This window comes from Eurosta solidaginis, chromosome 4 (genome assembly GCF_040869045.1).
Source record: "Eurosta solidaginis isolate ZX-2024a chromosome 4, ASM4086904v1, whole genome shotgun sequence".
Classification (NCBI taxonomy): domain Eukaryota; kingdom Metazoa; phylum Arthropoda; class Insecta; order Diptera; family Tephritidae; genus Eurosta; species Eurosta solidaginis.
Window position 1 is genome coordinate 34859977 of NC_090322.1, and position 22616 is coordinate 34882592.

Here is a 22616-nt window from a genome sequence, read left to right on the forward strand (position 1 = left end):
ATAATGGCTATCAGCCAAACGTCGTTTTTAGTACTCTGCCCCCTCAAACTTATGAAGCTACAAATACAAATTCATATTTGAATAGTCTCCACACCCCGCAATCGCTGACTACTAGTAATGTCCATTACCAAATTCCGCGTAAAATGCAAGACTTTGTAACGTACACCTTTAGAGGGTGAATCCGCCCCTTTGCGCAATCAAGGTGGAATGTCCCCCAGCTAGCTCAGGGCGAGAGGTCGGGGCCCTTAACCCTTGTCCACCTTGATGCGGGGCGGATGTCACAATCATCATTATACTTACATCCGTGCATCTCCCTCGCAAGAAGCCCACCCTACCTTGGACCGCTCGAGTTTCTGCCTGGCAGCGAGTCACCTTTTACTCTGATCCAAATGACCCTACTCACTTACCCTTGCGTCATCCTTTCCCCGCCCCTACCGATTAAGTTTAGAACGCCATTATATCCTTTTTCTTTTCAACTTCAATCTAACATATTTATTTATAATATCTTAACTTTATACAAAAATTCAATAAAATTATTATATTCGAAAAATTTAAAGTTTTTAACTTATTCCTCTAGAAGGCTACATGTATGTGAAAAAAACAGAATTTTGTACAAAATTTTTTTTTTTTGACCATAGATCACTGGTACAAAAGGACAACGAAATTCCAAATAAAAATCGACTCATAAACGACGAGAATTATATATATATACGTTATACTTATACATACAATCGTTTATCATCACAAAAAAATTCGTAATGTTAAAGAAAAACGTATATGTGAAAATTCGCAAAATAAAATTTTTATACAAATGGTTTACATAAACCCCATATACATCATTCTGACAAAAGAACATCTTAATTTATGACGAATTTGGCACCAAATCGCATTACCACATTAAAATATACATCGGTTGTTAAAAAAAACGAAACTGTAAAATATTTTCTTAGGCCTTTCTGCCACCAAAGTTAGGCCAAACTTTCATGCGCTCAATAGGAGCGAAATACGAATTAGATTCAGTACCCTACTGCCTACCTAACAGAGCTCTATTATGGAGGTTAAGGGACATTGGTGTGAGCTGGGTTTTTCCAGCTATTGCAAAAAAAAAAACGGAAGTATGAATTTATTTAATTCTAGCCATTTGGCCCCTTTTTGGTCACTGAACAGCACTTTACACAGTTCACTTCGACTTTATTTAAATTTGAACAAATGCGATTGGGACAAAAAAAAAAATAAATTTAGCCTACCCTCATACGTATATTAACTCTATGATCTATGAGACCTTTTGGTTACTTAATTTCCCAGTTTCGGTTATTTAATTTCCCAGCTCTAGATGTTGGATGCATTCACCACTCCTGATTGCAGTCTTCGCTAGTTATATTTGGTGACACGTATCCTTTATAGCATTGAAATTGTAAATGTTGACGAAAATTTAATGAAATGACCTATCCCTGGCGCCATATTGAAGCCTTTGGGCATTAGTGGTGATACTCCTAACGGAGGAATGAAGGAGTTTTATTAGCGCGAATTAAAATTGATTTGAGGATTTCACGCCAATTTGGCGTTTACGCTCCTCAAGCATTTCCTATATCCTTGTTATGTCCAATATTGGGCATTAGGGTGGATATAGAAAAAAAAAGAAATTTATCCCAAAAAAAAATTAATTTACAAAAAAAATGTATCATGAAGATTATTTCATACAAATTACGAAATTTGGAGTGGGGATTTACACTCCCTGAAATCCGGACCTGCATACACATTATGCCAGAGCCGGATTCCTGGAGAAGATTGGTGACCGAAGTCGAAATGGAGGTTACGCGAACCCCAAATGGCGCGAAAGCCCCTACATGCGCATAAAAAAAAGCGATAGTACTATAACACTTACCAGATTCAGGATATTCCACATCGTTTATGTCGCTAGATTTTAGCTCCTGCCTAAATTTAAAATTTGTTTATATTTATTTGCTGACCACTTTATGGATTTTTTTATAAATGTTAGTTTTTTAATAAGCTGATGCGGTCTGATGTGCGCTAGTGCAAGAAAAAAAGATACGCTTTTTCTCCACTTAACTCCCTACGTTTCGCCAATCTCCTTGGCATCCTCAGGGGCAGGATCTTTATTTTATAAGACACAAACAAAGATAATACATAAGAGACAATATCATCAAAACATGTATAAGTGTCACTTACATTGAAAAGTTGGAAAAAATGTATAATCTAAAAACATTAAACAATAACAAAAACATTTTTTAAATTTGAGTCACATAACATAATTTATCTGTACCATCAATGTCAGGTACATTTGTCAGACTGATTTGTTATCATAAACATAACAAATATGCTGCCGCGATTTCGTCGCTATCTTCCTTTTTGTTTATTGTTTTTTCTCTGTTTTTCAAAATATGTAGGCTCTCCAGTGTATATCTTGTTCTCTCTCTTTTCTCTGTGTCTAAAATTCTGGCGTTTTGTATATCAGCTGTATGCGCATGTGTCAGTATATGTTGGGCAAGAGCTGTACCGCTTTTGTTTCTTCTTATATCCGATTCGTGTTCTTGTAATCGCACTCCTAGTGGTCTTTTTGTCGTTCCAATGTATATTTTGTTACAGTCGTTGTTCTCTCCTCCGTTGTATTTAATTTCGTATATGACATTGTTTCTATGTTGTGATTCTATTTTGTTTTGGTTTTGGTGTATACAGTTGAGAGTGTGCAATTTGATTTGTACGCCAGAGATATGTCTGGTTTGTGTTCTTTTAAGTTTTTGTTTAGCTCTTCTGAGAATTTTGGAATATATGTGATGCTGTGGTATCGTTTTGTCTCATTTGTTGTTTGTGAAAGGGTTATTTGTTTGGACTTATTATTCATTTCTTTGGTTTTTTGTTCAATGAGAGTATTTACTAAATGACGCGGGTAGTTATTATTTATAAGCACTTTGCAAATTTTTTCCTTGTTCGATTCAGTAAATTGTTCATGGCTAAGGGTTAAAACTTTATTTATCATATTTTTAGCTGTATTGATTTTGTATTTTTTCGGCTGGGCTGAGAGAAAATTGATTATTCTGCCTGACGCTATAGGTTTCGAGTACCAATTGAGAAAAATTTTCATTGTTGTTTCTGTGTATAAGGACATCCAAAAACGGGATCTTTTGGTTTTCTTCTTTTTCCATAGTAAACTGTAATTTGTTATGATACTGGTTGAAAGTGTTCAGAATGACCTCAACGTCGCTTTGTTTTACAATAGCAAAAATGTCGTCTACATATTTTACTATAAACTTTATATTTATGTTGTGAAGTTTCTTTAATTGTAAATTGGTGGCATCGAGTAAATCGTCCATGATTACGTCCGCTATTGTCGGAGATAGGGGGTTGCCCATGGGCATTCCAAAGCTTTGCGTATAAGTTTTGTTATCGTACATGAAATAGTTATTGTCCTTCAGACAGAAGTTCAGTATTTCCAGAAACTTATTTCTCGGTATGTTTGTTTGGATCTGATGAAACTTACTCATTATGATTTTGATAGCAAGATATGTGGGTATGTTAGTGAATAATGACACCACATCGAAAGATACCAATAAGTCGTTTTCGCATATTTCAACCTTCTCCAACCTATCTTTGAGTCTAAAAGAGTTTTTTATATTGTACTCGTCAGAAATTAAGTCGTTCAGCAATTTTCCAACAAATTTGGACAAACTATAGCAGGGAACATTGACCGAGGATGCTATTGGACGTAGAGGTAGATCCGGCTTATGAGTTTTCGGTAAGCCGTACAGTCGTGGCGCATTAGGTGCTGTGCATGTAAGTTGCTGTTTGTCTTTAAAGTTAATTAGTTTGCTTTTGTAGAGTTCGTCGACGATATTGTTGTTCTGTTTCTGTAGCTTGTTAGTTGGGTCAGTTCGGGCTACTCTATAAGTGCTTTTGTCTCCAAGCAACTTATTCATTTTCTCCCTGTAATCAGCTTTGTACAGGACCACTGTTTTGTTTCCTTTGTCGGAATCTGTTATGATAATATCATTTTTGTATTGTTTTAAAAAGCTTTTTCTTTTATTGAACGTTTCGACTATAAATTTGTCTACTGGGTTGTGCTTTATGTTACGTCTGTATTGATTTATTCTGCTGCTTAAGCGACATCTCTCCATTTCTTTCGTTCTCTCATCCTCAATTTGTTGTATGACTTGCTCAATCTCAGCTATGATCTTTAGCGGTTTAAAGGTGGTATTAGTAGTTGGTAGTGCAAATTTCTTACCAAGAGAGAGCAACCATTTAACGTCCTCCGGAAATTGAATGTCTGTTTTGTTGATAAAACAATTGTTGTTCATACATATACCTAAAGATTGCAGTTGCATTTGTTTCAATCTCTCGAGCTTCGATGTTTGTGTCTTTTTTAAATCGTTCGCCACTCTCTGGCTTAACATGTTCTGAGTGTGCATGACGGAGTTGAAATCACTTTCACTGAGGTTGCGCTTTAGTTGTTGTTCAGCATATATAATTTGATCCCGTATAGATTTTATATTAATATTCGTTTGTGTGATTTCTATGTTCAGTATTTTCTTCTGGAACTGTTTTTTCGCTCTCTCTATTTGTTGCTTTATATTTTGTGATGTGGTTTGTATCTGTGTTCTTTTTGTTAAGTCCGTCAGATGCTGTGGTAGCATGTCGAACTTCCTACATTCCAATAGGAATTTTAGTGTAGCTGTCTGTTTTGTTAGTTTTTGTTTTTATTTGCTTTCGTGTTTTAGATATGCGTGTACATCCTCTCCGTATTTATATTTCATGTGTTTGTAGAAATTCCGCATATTTACCTCTCTTATTACTTTGTTTGTGTATATAATCAAATAAAATAAAGGTGATGAACAGTTTTCGGCAGGCTTTCCGATGTGAAATTTATTATATTTATTTGCTGACCACTTTATGGATTTTTTTTATAAATGTTAGTTTTTTAATAAGCTGATGCGGTCTGATGTGCGCTAGTGCAAGAAAAAAAGATAAGCTTTTTCTCCACTTAACTCCCTACGTTTCGCCAATCTCCTTGGCATCCTCAGGGGCAGGATCTTTATTTTATAAGACACAAACAAAGATAATACATAAGAGACAATATCATCAAAACATGTATAAGTGTCACTTGCCTTGAAAAGTTGGAAAAAATGTATAATCTAAAAACATTAAACAATAACAAAAAAATTTTTTTAATTTGAGTCACATAACATAATTTATCTGTACCATCAATGTCAGGTACATTTGTCAGACTGATTTGTTATCATAAACATAACAAATATGCTGCCGCGATTTCGTCGCTATCTTCCTTTTTGTTTATTGTTTTTTCTCTGTTTTTCAAAATATGTAGGCTCTCCAGTGTATATCTTGTTCTCTCTCTTTTCTCTGTGTCTAAAATTCTGGCGTTTTGTATATCAGCTGTATGCGCATGTGTCAGTATATGTTGGGCAAGAGCTGTACCGCTTTTGTTTCTTCTTATATTCGATTCGTGTTCTTGTAATCGCACTCCTAGTGGTCTTTTTGTCGTTCCAATGTATATTTTGTTACAGTCGTTGTTCTCTCCTCCGTTGCATTTAATTTCGTATATGACATTGTTTCTATGTTGTGATTCTATTTTGCTTTTGGTTTTGGTGTATACAGTTGAGAGTGTGGAATTTGATTTGTACGCCAGAGATATGTCTTGTTTGTGTTCTTTTAAGTTTTTGTTTAGCTCTTCTGAGAATTTTGGAATATATGTGATGCTGTGGTATCGTTTTGTCTCATTTGTTGTTTGTGAAAGGGTTATTTGTTTGGACTTATTATTCATTTCTTTGGTTTTTTGTTCAATGAGAGTATTTACTAAATGACGCGGGTAGTTATTATTTATAAGCAAATTTATGACCTCAACGTCGCTTTGTTTTACAATAGCAAAAATGTCGTCTACATATTTTACTATAAACTTTATATTTATGATTTTGATAAGAATTAATAGCCTTTATATTAAATAATATATTTTTAAATTTATGAGCTGAAGGCCAATTTAAATAAAAACACAACTTTTTGTATTATAGTTGTATAATTTATTCTTGTCGATATTTCGGCTTTATTCTAAAGCCATCTTCGGGACTAGGGGTATAAAAAAAACAAACCATTAGAACGTATTCTACATAATGTTTACGTATATACATATAATAAGCGACTTACTCATATAAATATGTTCAATCGACTAAATTAGCAATGGCCAAAAATCTGTGTTGAAGGTACAAAAAGCGAAAGCATGAAAAATAAACAAATGTACAGAATACCGCAAATGTAAACAAATTTTCAAGAACAGTAAGTATAAACAAAAATTTTACAATAATAAAATACATGTAACAATAAGACATAACTTAGTATGTATATCAACCCCCTTTTGCTTAGTTGTTGTCTTGAAGTATGCTGGATGCTAAATATTCTTATTTAAGTGAGCGCGGTGTATGTTGCTGTTGTTTCAAAATCAAATTGCGATAAGCACTCGCACAGTGGGCAGTGTCCATTTTAAAATTAATTCGTTTTTCACTAGGAGTGTTCAATATATGTAGCATTTCTAAGGTATAGCGTTTTTGGTAATGTTTTTCCTTCTCCAATATATTTACGTTCTCAAAATCAGGGTGATGTCCTGTATCTTTGCAGTGGGCAGATAGGGCCGTCTTATTTCCTGAAAAACTGTTCCTTAATTTTATGTTTGACCTGTGACCGGAAATCCTTGTCATGAGCTTGAGTTTTGTTGTCCCCACATATACCTTCTCGCATACGCGGGACCCGTCGCCGTTGCATGGGATTCGATAAACTACGTCAGATTTCTCGAACTTGGGGATCTTATCCTTTATGTTATTAAAAACTTCCCTTAGTGTATTTTTGTACGTGAACGCTAGATTATAGCTATCCTTGTCGTATAGATTGGAGCTCCTTATCCTCTCCGATAATCCTAGAACATATTCCATTGTCAAATACTTTTTGTTAGCCGCGTCCGTTCTTTTTTCTTCATTATTTTTCGTGGTATGAAAATTGTGGATAAGTCTATTTGTTAACTCTTTGGGAAAGTCGTTCTGTTCCAGGGTTACTTTAATTATTTTAATATTTTTCTCGTGGAAAACCTCATCACTGATTGTGAGAACCCTTCTAATAAAATTTTTCGCCGTGTTTATTATTGTCCTTCTTTCATGCTTGGAGTTGTAGCTTATCAGCCTTCCAGAAGACGTTGGTTTCTGATACCAGTCAATAAGTAACTTATTATTCTTTCTGACCATTAACGTATCGAGGTAGGGGAGTTGACCATCCCTTTCTATTTCTACTGTAAATTGTATGTTCTTGTGGTACGTATTAAGCACGTGGAGCATATTTTGAATGTGTTCTTTTTTGACAACAGCAAAGATGTCGTCCACATATTTTGTTAGCAGCCTTGGGTTTTCTTTGGACTCTAGCTCAAATTTTGTCAGTAGCTCTTCCATAACTATATCCGCTATAACTGGCGAGGCTGGTGACCCCATAGGCATTCCTGACCGTTGCTCATATACTTTGTCATTATATTTAAAATATCTGTTTTCTTTTATGCAAAATTTAACTACTGTTAAGAAAAACTCTTTGTTCATCAACGTATATTCTTTGATATCATTCCACCTCGAGGCTATGATTTCAATCGCCAAATCAACAGGAATACTGGGGAATAACGAAACCACGTCAAATGACACCAAACTCTCATCGTCATAAATGTATGTGTCTTTGACCTTGTCTTTGAATTCTTTGGCATTTTCAACGTTGTATGTAGACGATTTCGTTATATTTTTGAGAACTCGGACAACATATCTGCATAAATTATAGGATGGGGCATCTATAGACGAACAAATCGGACGAAGGGGTATGCCTTCCTTGTGGATTTTTGGCAAACCGTAAATTCTGGGTGTGATAGCGATTTTACACGTCAAATGGTTCTTTTCTTTTTCATCAATGCATCCGTCATTGAACATCTTAAGTACCAATTCGTTGTTCTTGTCCTGTAATTTGTTCGTCGGGTCTCGTTTTAGAACTCGATAAGCGGAAATGTTATTTAATCCTGCATTTTTCTTGAGTATTCCGTCCTGTCCATCACTACAGTGGTGTTACCTTTATCAGCACTGAGTACTAAAAGTTGTTTGTTATTTTTCAGAAATGACTTCGCGGAATGGAGTGTGTGGCATGTGTGGCATGTAAACTTATCTCGCAATGGGGTTGTATTTTTGCTTAAATTATCACCTATCAGAGTCGTTAGATTATTTCTTTCAATTTCTTGCCTCTCTTTATCTTTTACTGTTTGTATCGCATTTTCTCCATCCGCTATAACTTGAAAAATCGGAAATTTTCCTTTCTCTAACGGCATTATATATTTTGGACCTAGAGATAGCAGCCATTGAATATCTTTTGGGATGTCTAAAGATGTATTATTAAAAAACCATTTTGGTACCACCCTAATATTCAATTTATCTTGTTCTTTTTGTCTGAGGATTTCATACTTTTTTGTTTGTGTTTGTTTAACACGGTCCGTGAGATTATGCAACAAAAGTTCCTCACTTTGAAAAAATGTAGCTGAATGCTGAGATTGACAATGGAATATGTTCCAGGATTATCGGAGAGGATAAGGAGCTCCAATCTATACGACAAGGATAGCTATAATCTAGCGTTCACGTACAAAAATACACTAAGGCAAGTTTTTAATAACATAAAGGATAAGATCCCCAAGTTCGAGAAATCTGACGTAGTTTATCGAATCCCATGCAACGGCGACGGGTCCCACGTATGCGAGAAGGTATATGTGGGGACAACAAAACTCAAGCTCATGACAAGGATTTCCGGTCACAGGTCAAACATAAAATTAAGGAACAGTTTTTCAGGAAATAAGACGGCCCTATCTGCCCACTGCAAAGATACAGGACATCACCCTGATTTTGAGAACGTAAATATATTGGAGAAGGAAAAACATTACCAAAAACGCTATACCTTAGAAATGCTACATATATTGAACACTCCTAGTGAAAAACGAATTAATTTTAAAATGGACACTGCCCACTGTGCGAGTGCTTATCGCAATTTGATTTTGAAACAACAGCAACATACACCGCGCTCACTTAAATAAGAATATTTAGCATCCAGCATACTTCAAGACAACAACTAAGCAAAAGGGGGTTGATATACATACTAAGTTATGTCTTATTGTTACATGTATTTTATTATTGTAAAATTTTTGTTTATACTTACTGTTCTTGAAAATTTGTTTACATTTGCGGTATTCTGTACATTTGTTTATTTTTCATGCTTTCGCTTTTTGTACCTTCAACACAGATTTTTGGCCATTGCTAATTTAGTCGATCGAACATATTTATATGAGTAAGTCGCTTATTATATGTATATAAGTAAACATTATGTAGAATACGTTCTAATGGTTTGTTTTTTTTTATACCCCTAGTCCCGAAGATGGCTTTAGAATAAAGCCGAAATATCGACAAGAATAAATTATACAACTATAATACAAAAAGTTGTGTTTTTATTTAAATTGGCCTTCAGCTCATAAATTTAAAAATATATTATTTAATATAAAGGCTATTAATTCTTATCAAAATGTTAAAACGGAGAGCACACCAAGAAAACAACAACACTCACAAAGTGTACAAAACAATCAAAGTGAAATATGATACTCGGACCAAACAAACCATAAAACGCTACCAACAAATCACACGACATGTAACAAGATTGGCAGAATCAACAAAATTCTTGGAGAGGTGCAAGAGAAGCAGTTTAACTCCCAACTTCATCAAGAACTGAATAAAAAACATCGAGACCACTTTAAACAACAACATATGCAGCAAGAAAATACGACGTAAGTTTGCCAAGATCATATCCACATATATCGACAAAGTTCAACATTAAACATTATCATACGTATTAAGCATGAGCAAAATAGAGCAAAGAGAAGAGAGATAACTGGCTTAAAGGCCCTAATCGAGCATACTCTCGACTCTCAGCATTCAGCTACATTTTTTCAAAGTGAGGAACTTCTGTTGCATAATCTCACGGACCGTGTTAAACAAACACAAACAAAAAAGTATGAAATCCTCAGACAAAAAGAACAAGATAAATTGAATATTAGGGTGGTACCAAAATGGTTTTTTAATAATACATCTTTAGACATCCCAAAAGATATTCAATGGCTGCTATCTCTAGGTCCAAAATATATAATGCCGTTAGAGAAAGGAAAATTTCCGATTTTTCAAGTTATAGCGGATGGAGAAAATGCGATACAAACAGTAAAAGATAAAGAGAGGCAAGAAATTGAAAGAAATAATCTAACGACTCTGATAGGTGATAATTTAAGCAAAAATACAACCCCATTGCGAGATAAGTTTACATGCCACACATGCCACACACTCCATTCCGCGAAGTCATTTCTGAAAAATAACAAACAACTTTTAGTACTCAGTGCTGATAAAGGTAACACCACTGTAGTGATGGACAGGACGGAATACTCAAGAAAAATGCAGGATTAAATAACATTTCCGCTTATAGAGTTCTAAAACGAGACCCGACGAACAAATTACAGGACAAGAACAACGAATTGGTACTTAAGATGTTCAATGACGGATGCATTGATGAAAAAGAAAAGAACCATTTGACGTGTAAAATCGCTATCACACCCAGAATTTACGGTTTGCCAAAAATCCACAAGGAAGGCATACCCCTTCGTCCGATTTGTTCGTCTATAGATGCCCCATCCTATAATTTATGCAGATATGTTGTCCGAGTTCTCAAAAATATAAGGAAATCGTCTACATACAACGTTGAAAATGCCAAAGAATTCAAAGACAAGGTCAAAGACACATACATTTATGACGATGAGAGTTTGGTGTCATTTGACGTGGTTTCGTTATTCCCCAGTATTCCTGTTGATTTGGCGATTGAAATCATAGCCTCGAGGTGGAATGATATCAAAGAATATACGTTGATGAACAAAGAGTTTTTCTTAACAGTAGTTAAATTTTGCATAAAAGAAAACAGATATTTTAAATATAATGACAAAGTATATGAGCAACGGTCAGGAATGCCTATGGGGTCACCAGCCTCGCCAGTTATAGCGGATATAGTTATGGAAGAGCTACTGACAAAATTTGAGCTAGAGTCCAAAGAAAACCCAAGGCTGCTAACAAAATATGTGGACGACATCTTTGCTGTTGTCAAAAAAGAACACATTCAAAATATGCTCCACGTGCTTAATACGTACCACAAGAACATACAATTTACAGTAGAAATAGAAAGGGATGGTCAACTCCCCTACCTCGATACGTTAATAGTCAGAAAGAATAATAAGTTACTTATTGACTGGTATCAGAAACCAACGTCTTCTCGAAGGCTGATAAGCTACAACTCCAAGCATGAAAGAAGGACAATAATAAACACGGCGAAAAATTTTATTAGAAGGGTTCTCACAATCAGTGATGAGGTTTTCCACGAGAAAAATATTAAAATAATTAAAGTAACCCTGGAACAGAACGACTTTCCCAAAGAGTTAACAAATAGACTTATCCACAATTTTCATACCACGAAAAATAATGAAGAAAAAAGAACGGACGCGGCTAACAAAAAGTATTTGACAATGGAATATGTTCCAGGATTATCGGAGAGGATAAGGAGCTCCAATCTATATGACAAGGATAGCTATAATCTAGCGTTCACGTACAAAAATACACTAAGGCAAGTTTTTAATAACATAAAGGATAAGATCCCCAAGTTCGAGAAATCTGACGTAGTTTATCGAATCCCATGCAACGGCGACGGGTCCCGCGTATGCGAGAAGGTATATGTGGGGACAACAAAACTCAAGCTCATGACAAGGATTTCCGGTCACAGGTCAAACATAAAATTAAGGAACAGTTTTTCAGGAAATAAGACGGCCCTATCTGCCCACTGCAAAGATACAGGACATCACCCTGATTTTGAGAACGTAAATATATTGGAGAAGGAAAAACATTACCAAAAACGCTATACCTTAGAAATGCTACATATATTGAACACTCCTAGTGAAAAACGAATTAATTTTAAAATGGACACTGCCCACTGTGCGAGTGCTTATCGCAATTTGATTTTGAAACAACAGCAACATACACCGCGCTCACTTAAATAAGAATATTTAGCATCCAGCATACTTCAAGACAACAACTAAGCAAAAGGGGGTTGATATACATACTAAGTTATGTCTTATTGTTAAATGTATTTTATTATTGTAAAATTTTTGTTTATACTTACTGTTCTTGAAAATTTGTTTACATTTGCGGTATTCTGTACATTTGTTTATTTTTCATGCTTTCGCTTTTTGTACCTTCAACACAGATTTTTGGCCATTGCTAATTTAGTCGATCGAACATATTTATATGAGTAAGTCGCTTATTATATGTATATACGTAAACATTATGTAGAATACGTTCTAATGGTTTGTTTTTTTTTTATACCCCTAGTCCCGAAGATGGCTTTAGAATAAAGCCGAAATATCGACAAGAATAAATTATACAACTATAATACAAAAAGTTGTGTTTTTATTTAAATTGGCCTTCAGCTCATAAATTTAAAAATATATTACTTTATATTTATGTTGTGAAGTTTCTTTAATTGTAAAATGGTGGCATCGAGTAAATCGTCCATGATTACGTCCGCTATTGTCGGAGATATTAAAATTTGTTTACCGCCCGAGCGCACGATTGGTATAAGGCTCTTTTACCTTTTAATGGTTTTTTTTGATTTTTGTTTTATGTTCATAACTTTATTTTAATAAAACAAAGCACCACTTTTATTTTCCAATTTAAAACGGGGTTAACATTTCGCGCACAGGGATATACTTTTTACTATTAAAATTTATTAATATTGAAAATTTCTGTAGGCGAGCGGCGCGCTGCAGACTTGTATGCTGCTATATTTCAACAACTATACTCTTTTTCTACAGTTATCCCTTCTTATATAGCCGGTATCCATAAGGGACACCGTTTTCATGTGCCGTTTTATCTCGTCATCCTCAAACCCACCGCAACCATTTCCACCCTATATCCATCCTTTTCCGATTTTCACCACACCCTTACCACTCATCCGGCAATGCTTGGAATCGAGCTTTTGCAAATTTCCCCATTTTGGGAATTTTGTTGGTTTACTTCAATTTGACATTTCGCGTTTGTTTACATTTTTATTTGTGTTGTGCGAATTTATGTCCGCGACAATTTTTTAATTTTCGCATGATTATTTAAGTAATTTTAGTACACGTGTGCTCTTTTTATACTAAAAATAAACGGCGCGTCCCTGCAGTGAAATTTATATGCGCTAAGTTGTGCATCTGGGTTATCTGTGATGGCGGCTACGGTAATTCTTTACAACTGCCCAGACTCGTCCAAAACTTTCTCGAGGTGTCAAAAGGTGCGCTTTAAACCTAAGATCAGGACCCCGAGAGCGGAAATCCAGGGTTTCATACCTGTCGCAAGATATTTGCAGACGAGTTTAAACCGATTTTCATATGGTTGGAATTTTATGGTTTGGGATACCCACCAAAAAAAATTGTGCACTTATATAAGTGATTAATGCCCAAAAATAATAAAAATGGTTTTTCTTTCTTTTATTTCTTTTTCAGTTCGGACCTTGGGAAGCTCCGGCTTTGGGCTCTTTGCTCCCTGCTGCCACAATCGCGCGGGACAAGGTGCGATTCAAGCCCAACGCGGGGATCACCCACACCCTGACAACGTCTCCTGCCACGAGAGCTCAGCCGGGCATATGTTACGGGAAGTATAAATACTTATAACGTGTGTATAAGGGTTATTACTTTGTGTGTTCTTTTGCGGTCATTTTAGGTAAACTTGGAACGAGCGCTTTTTTGGACCGCTTTTTTGGACCCGTCCTTCCCCGCCGACTTGACCATCGTCAACGGGGTGGTATTTACGCAAGTAACGAGATATCTTTTAATAAAATTTTGTATTATTTTCAGGTTACAACGCGGCGTTTTAGTATTACGTTATATAGTACACAATAATGTAGTTTTAAGTTATTTAACCGTAAGTTATTTAGTTTTCGGTTAACTAGTATTAAATTGATTAGTATTAAGTTTAGCATTAGGTTCTGTAGGATTCGATTACTGTTTAAGGTCCTTGGCGTGCCAGGCCCCTAAACTCTTCCCTGCCAACGACTCTAACAAGTACATATTGTTACCTAGCGCCTTAGTAATTCGACACTTAGTGAACTTACGACAAAATTTAGCGTTTACATTTTGCTTAAAGTCGCTAAGTACAAAGTTCCGTTTGTAGATTTCTTGGCCAGGCTTAAATTGTATATCGCGGATTCTTTTGTTGTAACGCACCGCGTTACTTTCATACGCTTCATGTAAGTTTTATTTTATCTTCTCGCGCATTAATCTAAGCTTGTCACTGTGATCAAGTACGAACATTTCATTGTCGTTAAGACAACTCAATTTCCTTGCGAGGGCATAATCTGCGCCGTTCGTGAACATATTGAATCCAAATAGTGCAAAGTATGGCGACACTCCGGTCACGGAATGCACTGCACTCCGAAGAGAACATTCGATTTCAGTTAGGTACAAGTCCCAATCTCGATGGTCATTTTCTAGATATGTTCTGATGGCAGCTAAAACAGACTGGTTCGCTCTTTCAGCAGCATTTGACTGCGGTGAATAAAAGGCTGTTTTTAGGTGTCTAACCCTGTACGTTTCCAACAGCTCCGAGAACTGTTTGGATACAAATTGTTTGCCGTTATCGGAATGTACTATTTCCGGAACACCAAACTTATGAAAAATTTCTTCGGTTAGGAACTTAACCACATTGCTTGCGGTGGCTTCGCCCATTGCCCTTAAAAAAATAAACTTTGAAAAATGATCGATAACGATAAAAATAAAACAGTTGCCGCGTTTCGACCTCGGATATTTGCCTAAGAAGTCAATGTATAATTTCTGAAATGGGCGGACTGTTACCACCTCTTTTCCGATCCCTGGCTTTAAGATTGCATTACAAGGTTTTGTTTCCTTACAGGTCTGGCATTCTCGCACAAAGTTGCGAACCTGTACCACCATGTTAGGCCAATAGTACAACCTCCTAAGTCTATGTAGAGTTTTCGCCATACCCCCGTGCGCAGCTATCTCTGGACAATGTGCGTTTTCGATGAGAGTTGACGTCAGAGCTTCACGGACCCACAACTTCCACTCATTCTCTTCTAGTTCTATGTTTTTCGACAAAAACTTTTTAAAAACCATGCCGTCTTCTACCTTTAGATCAGGCAACCTATCTGTATATTTTCTATCGTGTTAATTCTTTATATTCCTTCGATTCGAACTCAACTGTGTCCATATTTGCTATTGGGGATTCTGTAATCTCTGCTATACAACGCGAGAGCGTATCGGCCACTATATTGTCTGCACCTTTGCGGTGTTCTATTTCAAAATTAAAAGCTTGTAATTGTAATGACCACCTCGCAAGTCTCCCATTTAGATCTTTCAAAGACATTAGCCATTTAAGGCTAGCGTGGTCGGTCACTATTGTAAAGGGCATTAAGTCAATATATGGTCGAAATCTCTTAACGGCCATCACCGCCGCGAGACATTCCTTCTCCGTTGTACTATATTTTCTTTGACACTCGTTTAATTTTTGTGAGAAGTATGCGATTAGCTTTTCTGCATCATCACTTTCTTTTTGGTAGAGTACTGCACCCAGACCATAACCAGATGCATTGCATTGTATGAAAAATCTTTTTGAGAAATCAGGGTGTCTGAGAACTGGAGCACTTATGAGTGCTCTCTTCAAGCTATTGAATGCTTCCACTGATTCTTCAGACATTTCGAACTTTCTCCCCTTCTTCAACGAATCTGTCAAAGGTGCTGCCATTGTGGCGAAATCTTTTATAAATCTCCTATACCATCCTGCAGTTCCGAGGAAACTGCGCACCTCTTTTACCGTTTTTGGAACAGGGATTTTCTGTATTGCTTTGACCTTCTCAGGATCTGTCTTTAACATCCCGCCTCCTACAATATAACCTAAATATGACAATTCTTTAAAACAAAATTTCGATTTTTTCAACCCAATCGTAAGGTTCGCGTCTCTTAAGCAGATGACGACTTCTTGTAAAATTCGAAGATGTGAGTCAAAGTCAGGAGCGATGATTAATAAGTCATCCAAATAGATAAAAACATTTGACTTTAGTCTTTGTGGAATGACACGGTCCATTAGGCGACATAGTCTTTGGGCCGCATTGCACAATCCAAATGGCATTGTAACGAATTAGTAGAGTGGACTTCCAGGCACGGTAAACGCGGTATACGGTTTACTAGCTTCGTCTAGCTCGATTTGCCAAAACGCGAACTTTAGGTCGACGCTACTTATAAAGTGTGTGTCGTCAATGCGACTTAGTATACCCTCTATATTTTGTAAAGGGTATGCATCTTTTACGGTGACGGCGTTTAGTTTGCGAGCATCTAAACAAAAGCGATTTTTCCCCGGTTTCCTCACCACTGTCGTTCAGTTACTCCAGGGACACTCACTCTCCTCTATTACGCCCAACTCTAACATTTTGTCGACCTCCTCATATACGATGGCTTGCATAGCCGGCGAAAGAGGGTAATGTCGCTCCTTAATGGGTACTGCTTCGTCGACCAACTTTGTTGTATGCTTTTCCAAGCTAGTTCGTCCTAACCCGTGATCTTCTCATGTCCTAAAACCCTTAACTACGTTTTGCAGACGCTCTTTCTGCTCTGGCGTTAAACTGTGTAAAACACGACGTTCGTTCCTGTCTTCCTCAGACACCATCCCCTCCTCTATTTTTGTTAAGTCGATTGCATCTACGGTTATAACATCAGGTGCCAAATTAAACGCCCTCCAAAAGTCGACCCCAAGGTAGATCTTTTGCTCTAGGTACGGGCATAAGAAAAATGTAATTTTTTGTTCTGCCGTATTGAACTTTACCGGCAAAGTTATTTTGCCTAAAACATTATGTCTGCGGCCGCCTGACAGAAGATACATAACGTTCGATAGGAACTCCTAATTCTTCTACAAGCTCCCGACAGCCGCGGCCTAGAATGCAGACGGAGGCGCCAGTATCTAGTAAGCCGCGTGTTTGTATACCCATTATATCTATATCCGCATCCACACGCGGGTCTGTGGTACTTATTTTCTTAATAGATGCCACTACTTTCTGTCGGAGTTTCTTCCTCTTTTTAAATCGTTCCTTTCCTTCTGAATTTTACGCGAAACTGCCCGACGTCTCATAACAATGCTTTCGGCAAAAATTCTTTCCCGAGTTTCGAGGTATTTCCTAAGTCGTTCTTCATAGGATATCGTATTTTCCTTCCCTGTCTTTGATGGCTTTACGGTTTCTGTGTTTTTATTAAAAGTTCAAATATCAGTTATACTTGCTGATTCTATATACGGTTCTGTATTTGTTGACGCGTCTACTTTGACGAGGTTTGGGTGGAGCGCGATTCCCACGTCCCAATCGCGTTCCGTGAAGCGTTTCCCGCTGGGTTACACATTGGGCATTTAGGAGTGATAACATCCTGTTTGCCACATTTGTAGCAGAAAATGAGTCGCTGAAGCGACATACATTCAGTGAAAAAGTGGCCGTCAGCGCCACAATTCCAGCACGAAACGTTTCTGTGAACGCCCGCCTGCTCATTTGACGACTGATGACGTATTTCCTCCACGGTGACTTAACCCTCATCACCGGGAGTAAAACGCTCATCATCTTCTGATTGGTAAACTTCATTCACATATTGTGTGCGTTGCGTAAAAGTACTCAACGGCGTGCGGTCACGGCGCGGAAAGCATCGCTCAACCTCCTTGCATTCCATTTGTAATTGGTCTAAGGAATATGCCGAAATAGGGTAGACCATTTTAGCTAACGATTCGCGCAAGTTCCCTTTTACTAATCGTACTATCTCGTATTCGGGTATCGGATTTTTGAGTCGCGAACGTAAAATACCAACTGCGTGAAAATACTCGTCTATATTTTCTCCCGGCTTTTGCTTCCTCTTTGTCAATTCCCTAAGGATCTCAAAATCTGTACGTTGTGATGAATATTGGCGTAGCAGCGCGAGCTGTAAACTCGGCCAATCGACTCGGCCGTGCGACTTTATATAAAGCCAGTACCACTCGCGTGCTTCGCCGCTCAGCAATCGATGGAAATCGCGAATTATTTCATTCCATGTACACCCATATTGAGTCTTTAGGTATTCTAGTCGGAATATAAAGTCCTCGACTGGCATGGCATCGCGATGCCCTTTAAAATCTAGTCCCCATTTGTCTACCTTAATGTCTGGCCTGGACACTTCCCTATCCCTTATTTCTGACACTTCTTGACGCCCTGCGGAGGTAGTTGCTGATTCCTTTTCTTCGACTATACGAGGTTGACGAGCTGGTGGTGGGTTGTTGCGCGTGTAGACTGCTGCACTGACCATGTGGTGATTGTTGTTGCCACCCATGTCATGATTATTAGTATTAGCGTGTGTAGCCAAATTAATGGATCGCCTGGAATCACGGGATTCGATACTTGAGTTGTGTCTTCGTCATTTATTATTTCGATTACGAACCCTATCGTTGCCCCCTGACTGCTCTAATGCTGCCTCCGTATTTGGACCTGCCCTAGTTAACTCCGGTAAACTTTCGCGAATTTCTGTCATAATGGCTTGTTTCGCCTCGACCATCAATTCTTTTAGAATTGGTGCTAACTCATCCCTAAGCCCACGAGGGTTGCTTACAGAAGCGCGATTTGGCTCGATAGTATTGGTAGCAGTAGGTGGTGGGAAATTCAGATTAGCCGGTGGAGCTGGTAATGGTTGCGATTGCTCTTTCGGTGTTTTCGAAATCGTACCGGTGTTCCTCTTTGGCTCTGTTGAAAGGTTATTAGTATTCGCTTGCTTATTCTCTCCGCCTGCGGCTACGGCTGTGCTACCGCCTCCGAATCGATCAGAAAGATCTACAAAGGTCGTGTCATGGGAGTTCGCCATGTTGGAAGATTTTAGTTTATTTACTTGCTTAGTCTTGTATCGGGTGTTATAAGGTTCGAAGCGACCCATACGATTCGTGTTTTACACCTATCGCACAGCCTATTTTCAACCTTTGTTTCGCCCAAAAAAAAGGTAACTCAATTTCAAATCCGCTTGCAAATTGTTTCAAAAAAAAAAAGATTTTTATATCAAAAAAATGTATAATTTGAATTCGATCGATTTCAAGAATCTATTTCAACTATTTAATTTCAATTGTTTCCTCAAAGAAAATTGATGACGTTCAGGCCTATCAAAAGAATTTTTTTTTTTTTGATGTTAGGAGTCATTGGAGCAAACTCTTGCATTCCTACGAGGGTGTATGCACTTCAGTATTTCAAAAAAAATCAATATGTGGATATGTTTTAAAATTTGTATACATTATGCAACACTAGCTTTATGTAGCTAACCGCTTGAGGTCATATTGTATAATTTCCATAATTAAGGAGCAACATATTAACAAAAAAACTTAATAAGGACTTCCCTTTTATCTGAAGCTAAAAAAAAAATTGATGGTATTGTAATGAATCAAAAAGAAAAAAAAATGTTAGAAATTCGAAAAGATGCAAATAGCCGGCCACCCCAATGCGACTATGCCATCTATGGGCTATTACTAGGGTCTGCCATCTGCTGCCAACTTCTGTCTCGGTGCAATTAACTTCTCGGATCAAACACCATAAATAAGTCACCGAGACAGGGTGTTGTTCACATATGGCCAGACCCGTTTAATTTAATGATTGTATACGCCACAATGTGTATGTATATTTTAACGATTGAAATTTATTTGTATTTGTAAAATGAGCATTTGGCTATTTACGTCGAATTGGATGTTATATTCGAATTCGAGATTTACTCATTGGTGGGCGCCAATTTCAATCAGCGGCGCTGCTGAAAAATCCAAACAATCCCATTTTTTTCCATATATATATGTATGTGGTATTTAAAAGAAGTTCGTCTTTTTGGGCGCTATATATTTAGTATAGCAGCCCATCTATTTGTTTTGATTGGGCGCCATAATTTAATGTAACGTACACCTTTAGAGGGTGAATCCGCCCCTTTGCGCAATCAAGGTGGAATGTCCCCCAGCTAGCTCAGGGCGAGAGGTCGGGGCCCTTAACCCTTGTCCACCTTGATGCGGGGTGGATGTCACAATCATCATTATACTTACATCCGTGCATCTCCCTCGCAAGAAGCCCACCCTACCTTGGACCGCTCGAGTTTCTGCCTGGCAGCGAGTCCCCTTTTACTCTGCTCCAAAATGGCCCTACTCACTTACCCTTGCGTCATCCTTCCCCGCCCCTACCGATTAAGTTTAGAACGCCATTATATCATTTTTCTTTTCAACTTCAATCTAACATATTTATTTATAATATCTTAACTTTATACAAAAATTCAATAAAATGATTATATTCGAAAATTTAAAGTTTTTAACTTATTCCTCTAGAAGGCTACATGTATGTGAAAAAAACAGAATTTTGTACAAAATTTTTTTTTTTTGACCATAGATCACTGGTACAAAAGGACAACGAAATTCCAAATAAAAATCGACTCATAAACGACGAGAATTATATATATATACGTTATACTTATACATACAATCGTTTATCATCACAAAAAAATTCGTAATGTTAAAGAAAAACGTATATGTGAAAATTCGCAAAATAAAATTTTTATACAAATGGTTTACATATACCCCATATACATCATTCTGACAAAAGAACATCTTAATTTATGACGAATTCGGCACCAAATCGCATTACTACATTAAAATATACATCGGTTGTTAAAAAAAAAACGAAACTGTAAAATATTTTCTTAGGCCACCAAAGTTAGGCCAAACTTTCATGCGCTCAATAGGAGCGAAATACGTATTAGATTCAGTACCCTACTGCCTACCTAACAGAGCTCTATTATGGAGGTTAAGGGACATTGGTGTGAGCTGGGTTTTTCCAGCTATTGCAAAAAAAAACGGAAGTATGAATTTATTTAATTCTAGCCATTTGGCCCCTTTTTGGTCACTGAACAGCACTTTACACAGTTCACTTCGACTTTATTTAAATTTGAACAAATGCGATTGGGACACAAAAAAAACTAAATTTAGCCTACCCTCATACGTATATTAACTCTATGATCTATGAGACCTTTTGGTTATTTAATTTCCCAGTTTCGGTTATTTAATTTCCCAGCTCTAGATGTTGGATGCATTCAGCACTCCTGATTGCAGTCTTCGCTAGTTATATTTGGTGACACGTATCCTTTATAGCATTGAAATTGTAAATGTTGACGAAAATTTAATGAAATGACCTATCCCTGGCGCCATATAAAATCCTTTGGGCATTAGTGGTGATACTCCTAACGGAGGAATGAAGGAGTTTTATTAGCGCGAATTACAATTGATTTGAGGATTTCACGCCAATTTGGCGTTCACGCTCCTCAAGCATTTCCTATATCCTTGTTATGTCAAATATTGGGCATTAGGGTGGATATAGAAAAAAAGAAATTTATCCCAAAAAAAAATGAATTTACAAAAAAAATGTATCATGAAGATTATTTCATACAAATTACGAAATTTGGAGTGGGGATTTACACTCCCTGAAATCCGGACCTGCATACACATTATGCCAGAGCCGGATTCCTGGAGAAGATTGGTGACCGAAGTCGAAATGGAGGTTACGCGAACCCCAAATGGCGCGAAAGCCCCTATATGCACATAAAAAAAAGCGATAGTACTATAACACTTACCAGATTCAGGATATTCCACATCGTTTATGCCGCTAGATTTTAGCTCCTGCCTAAATTTAAAATTTGTTTGCCGCCCAAGCGCACGATTTACCTTTTAACGGTTTTTTTTTATTTTTGTTTTATGTTCATAACTTTATTTTAATAAAACAAAGCACCACTTTTATTTTCCAATTTAAAACGGGGTTAACATTTCGCGCACAGGGATATACTTTTTACTATTAAAATTTATTAATATTGAAAATTTCTGTAGGCGAGCGGCGCGCTGCAGACTTGTATGCTGCTATATTTCAACAACTATACTCTTTTTCTACAGTTATCCCTTCTTATATAGCCGGTATCCATAAGGGACACCGTTTTCATGTGCCGTTTTATCTCGTCATCCTCAAACCCACCGCAACCATTTCCACCCTATATCCATCCTTTTCCGATTTTCATCACACCCTTACCCCTCATCCGGCAACGTTTGGAATCGAGCTTTTGCAAATTTCCCCATTTTGGGAATTTTGTTGGTTTACTTCAATTTGACATTTCGCGTTTGTTTACATTTTTATTTGTGTTGTGCGAATTTATGTCCGCGACGATTTTTTAATTTTCGCGTGATTATTTAAATAATTTTAGTACGCGTGTGCTCTTTTTATACTAAAAATAAACGGCGCGTCCCTGCAGTGAAATTTATATGCGCTAAGTTGTGCATCTGGGTTATCTGTGATGGCGGCTACGGTAATTCTTTACAACTGCCCAGACTCGTCCAAAACTTTCTCGAGGTGTCAAAAGGTGCGCTTTAGGCCTAGGATCAGGACCCCGAGAGCGGAAATCCAGGGTTTCATACCTG

The 22616-nt window shown here is 37.2% G+C and overlaps 1 protein-coding gene across 15 annotated transcripts in view; it reads left to right on the forward strand.

Annotated features, from left to right (window-relative positions):
* LOC137249596 (platelet binding protein GspB-like) overlaps positions 1–22616 on the forward strand; it is a 35231-nt gene that overhangs the window by 7287 nt on the left and 5328 nt on the right. For 2 of the 15 annotated variants that reach the window (XR_010952448.1, XM_067781231.1), the window contains exon 3: positions 639–831. The exons of 12 other annotated variants lie outside the window; for them this stretch is intronic. Coding sequence is in view for 1 of the 3 variants with exons in the window: in XM_067781231.1 (XP_067637332.1) it covers positions 639–674 (36 nt within the window). In the remaining 2 variants the exon portion in view is untranslated. Of the gene's footprint in view, positions 1–638; positions 832–20781; positions 22559–22616 lie in introns of those variants that run through there. One more of the 15 variants, XR_010952451.1, reaches the window with a different exon arrangement.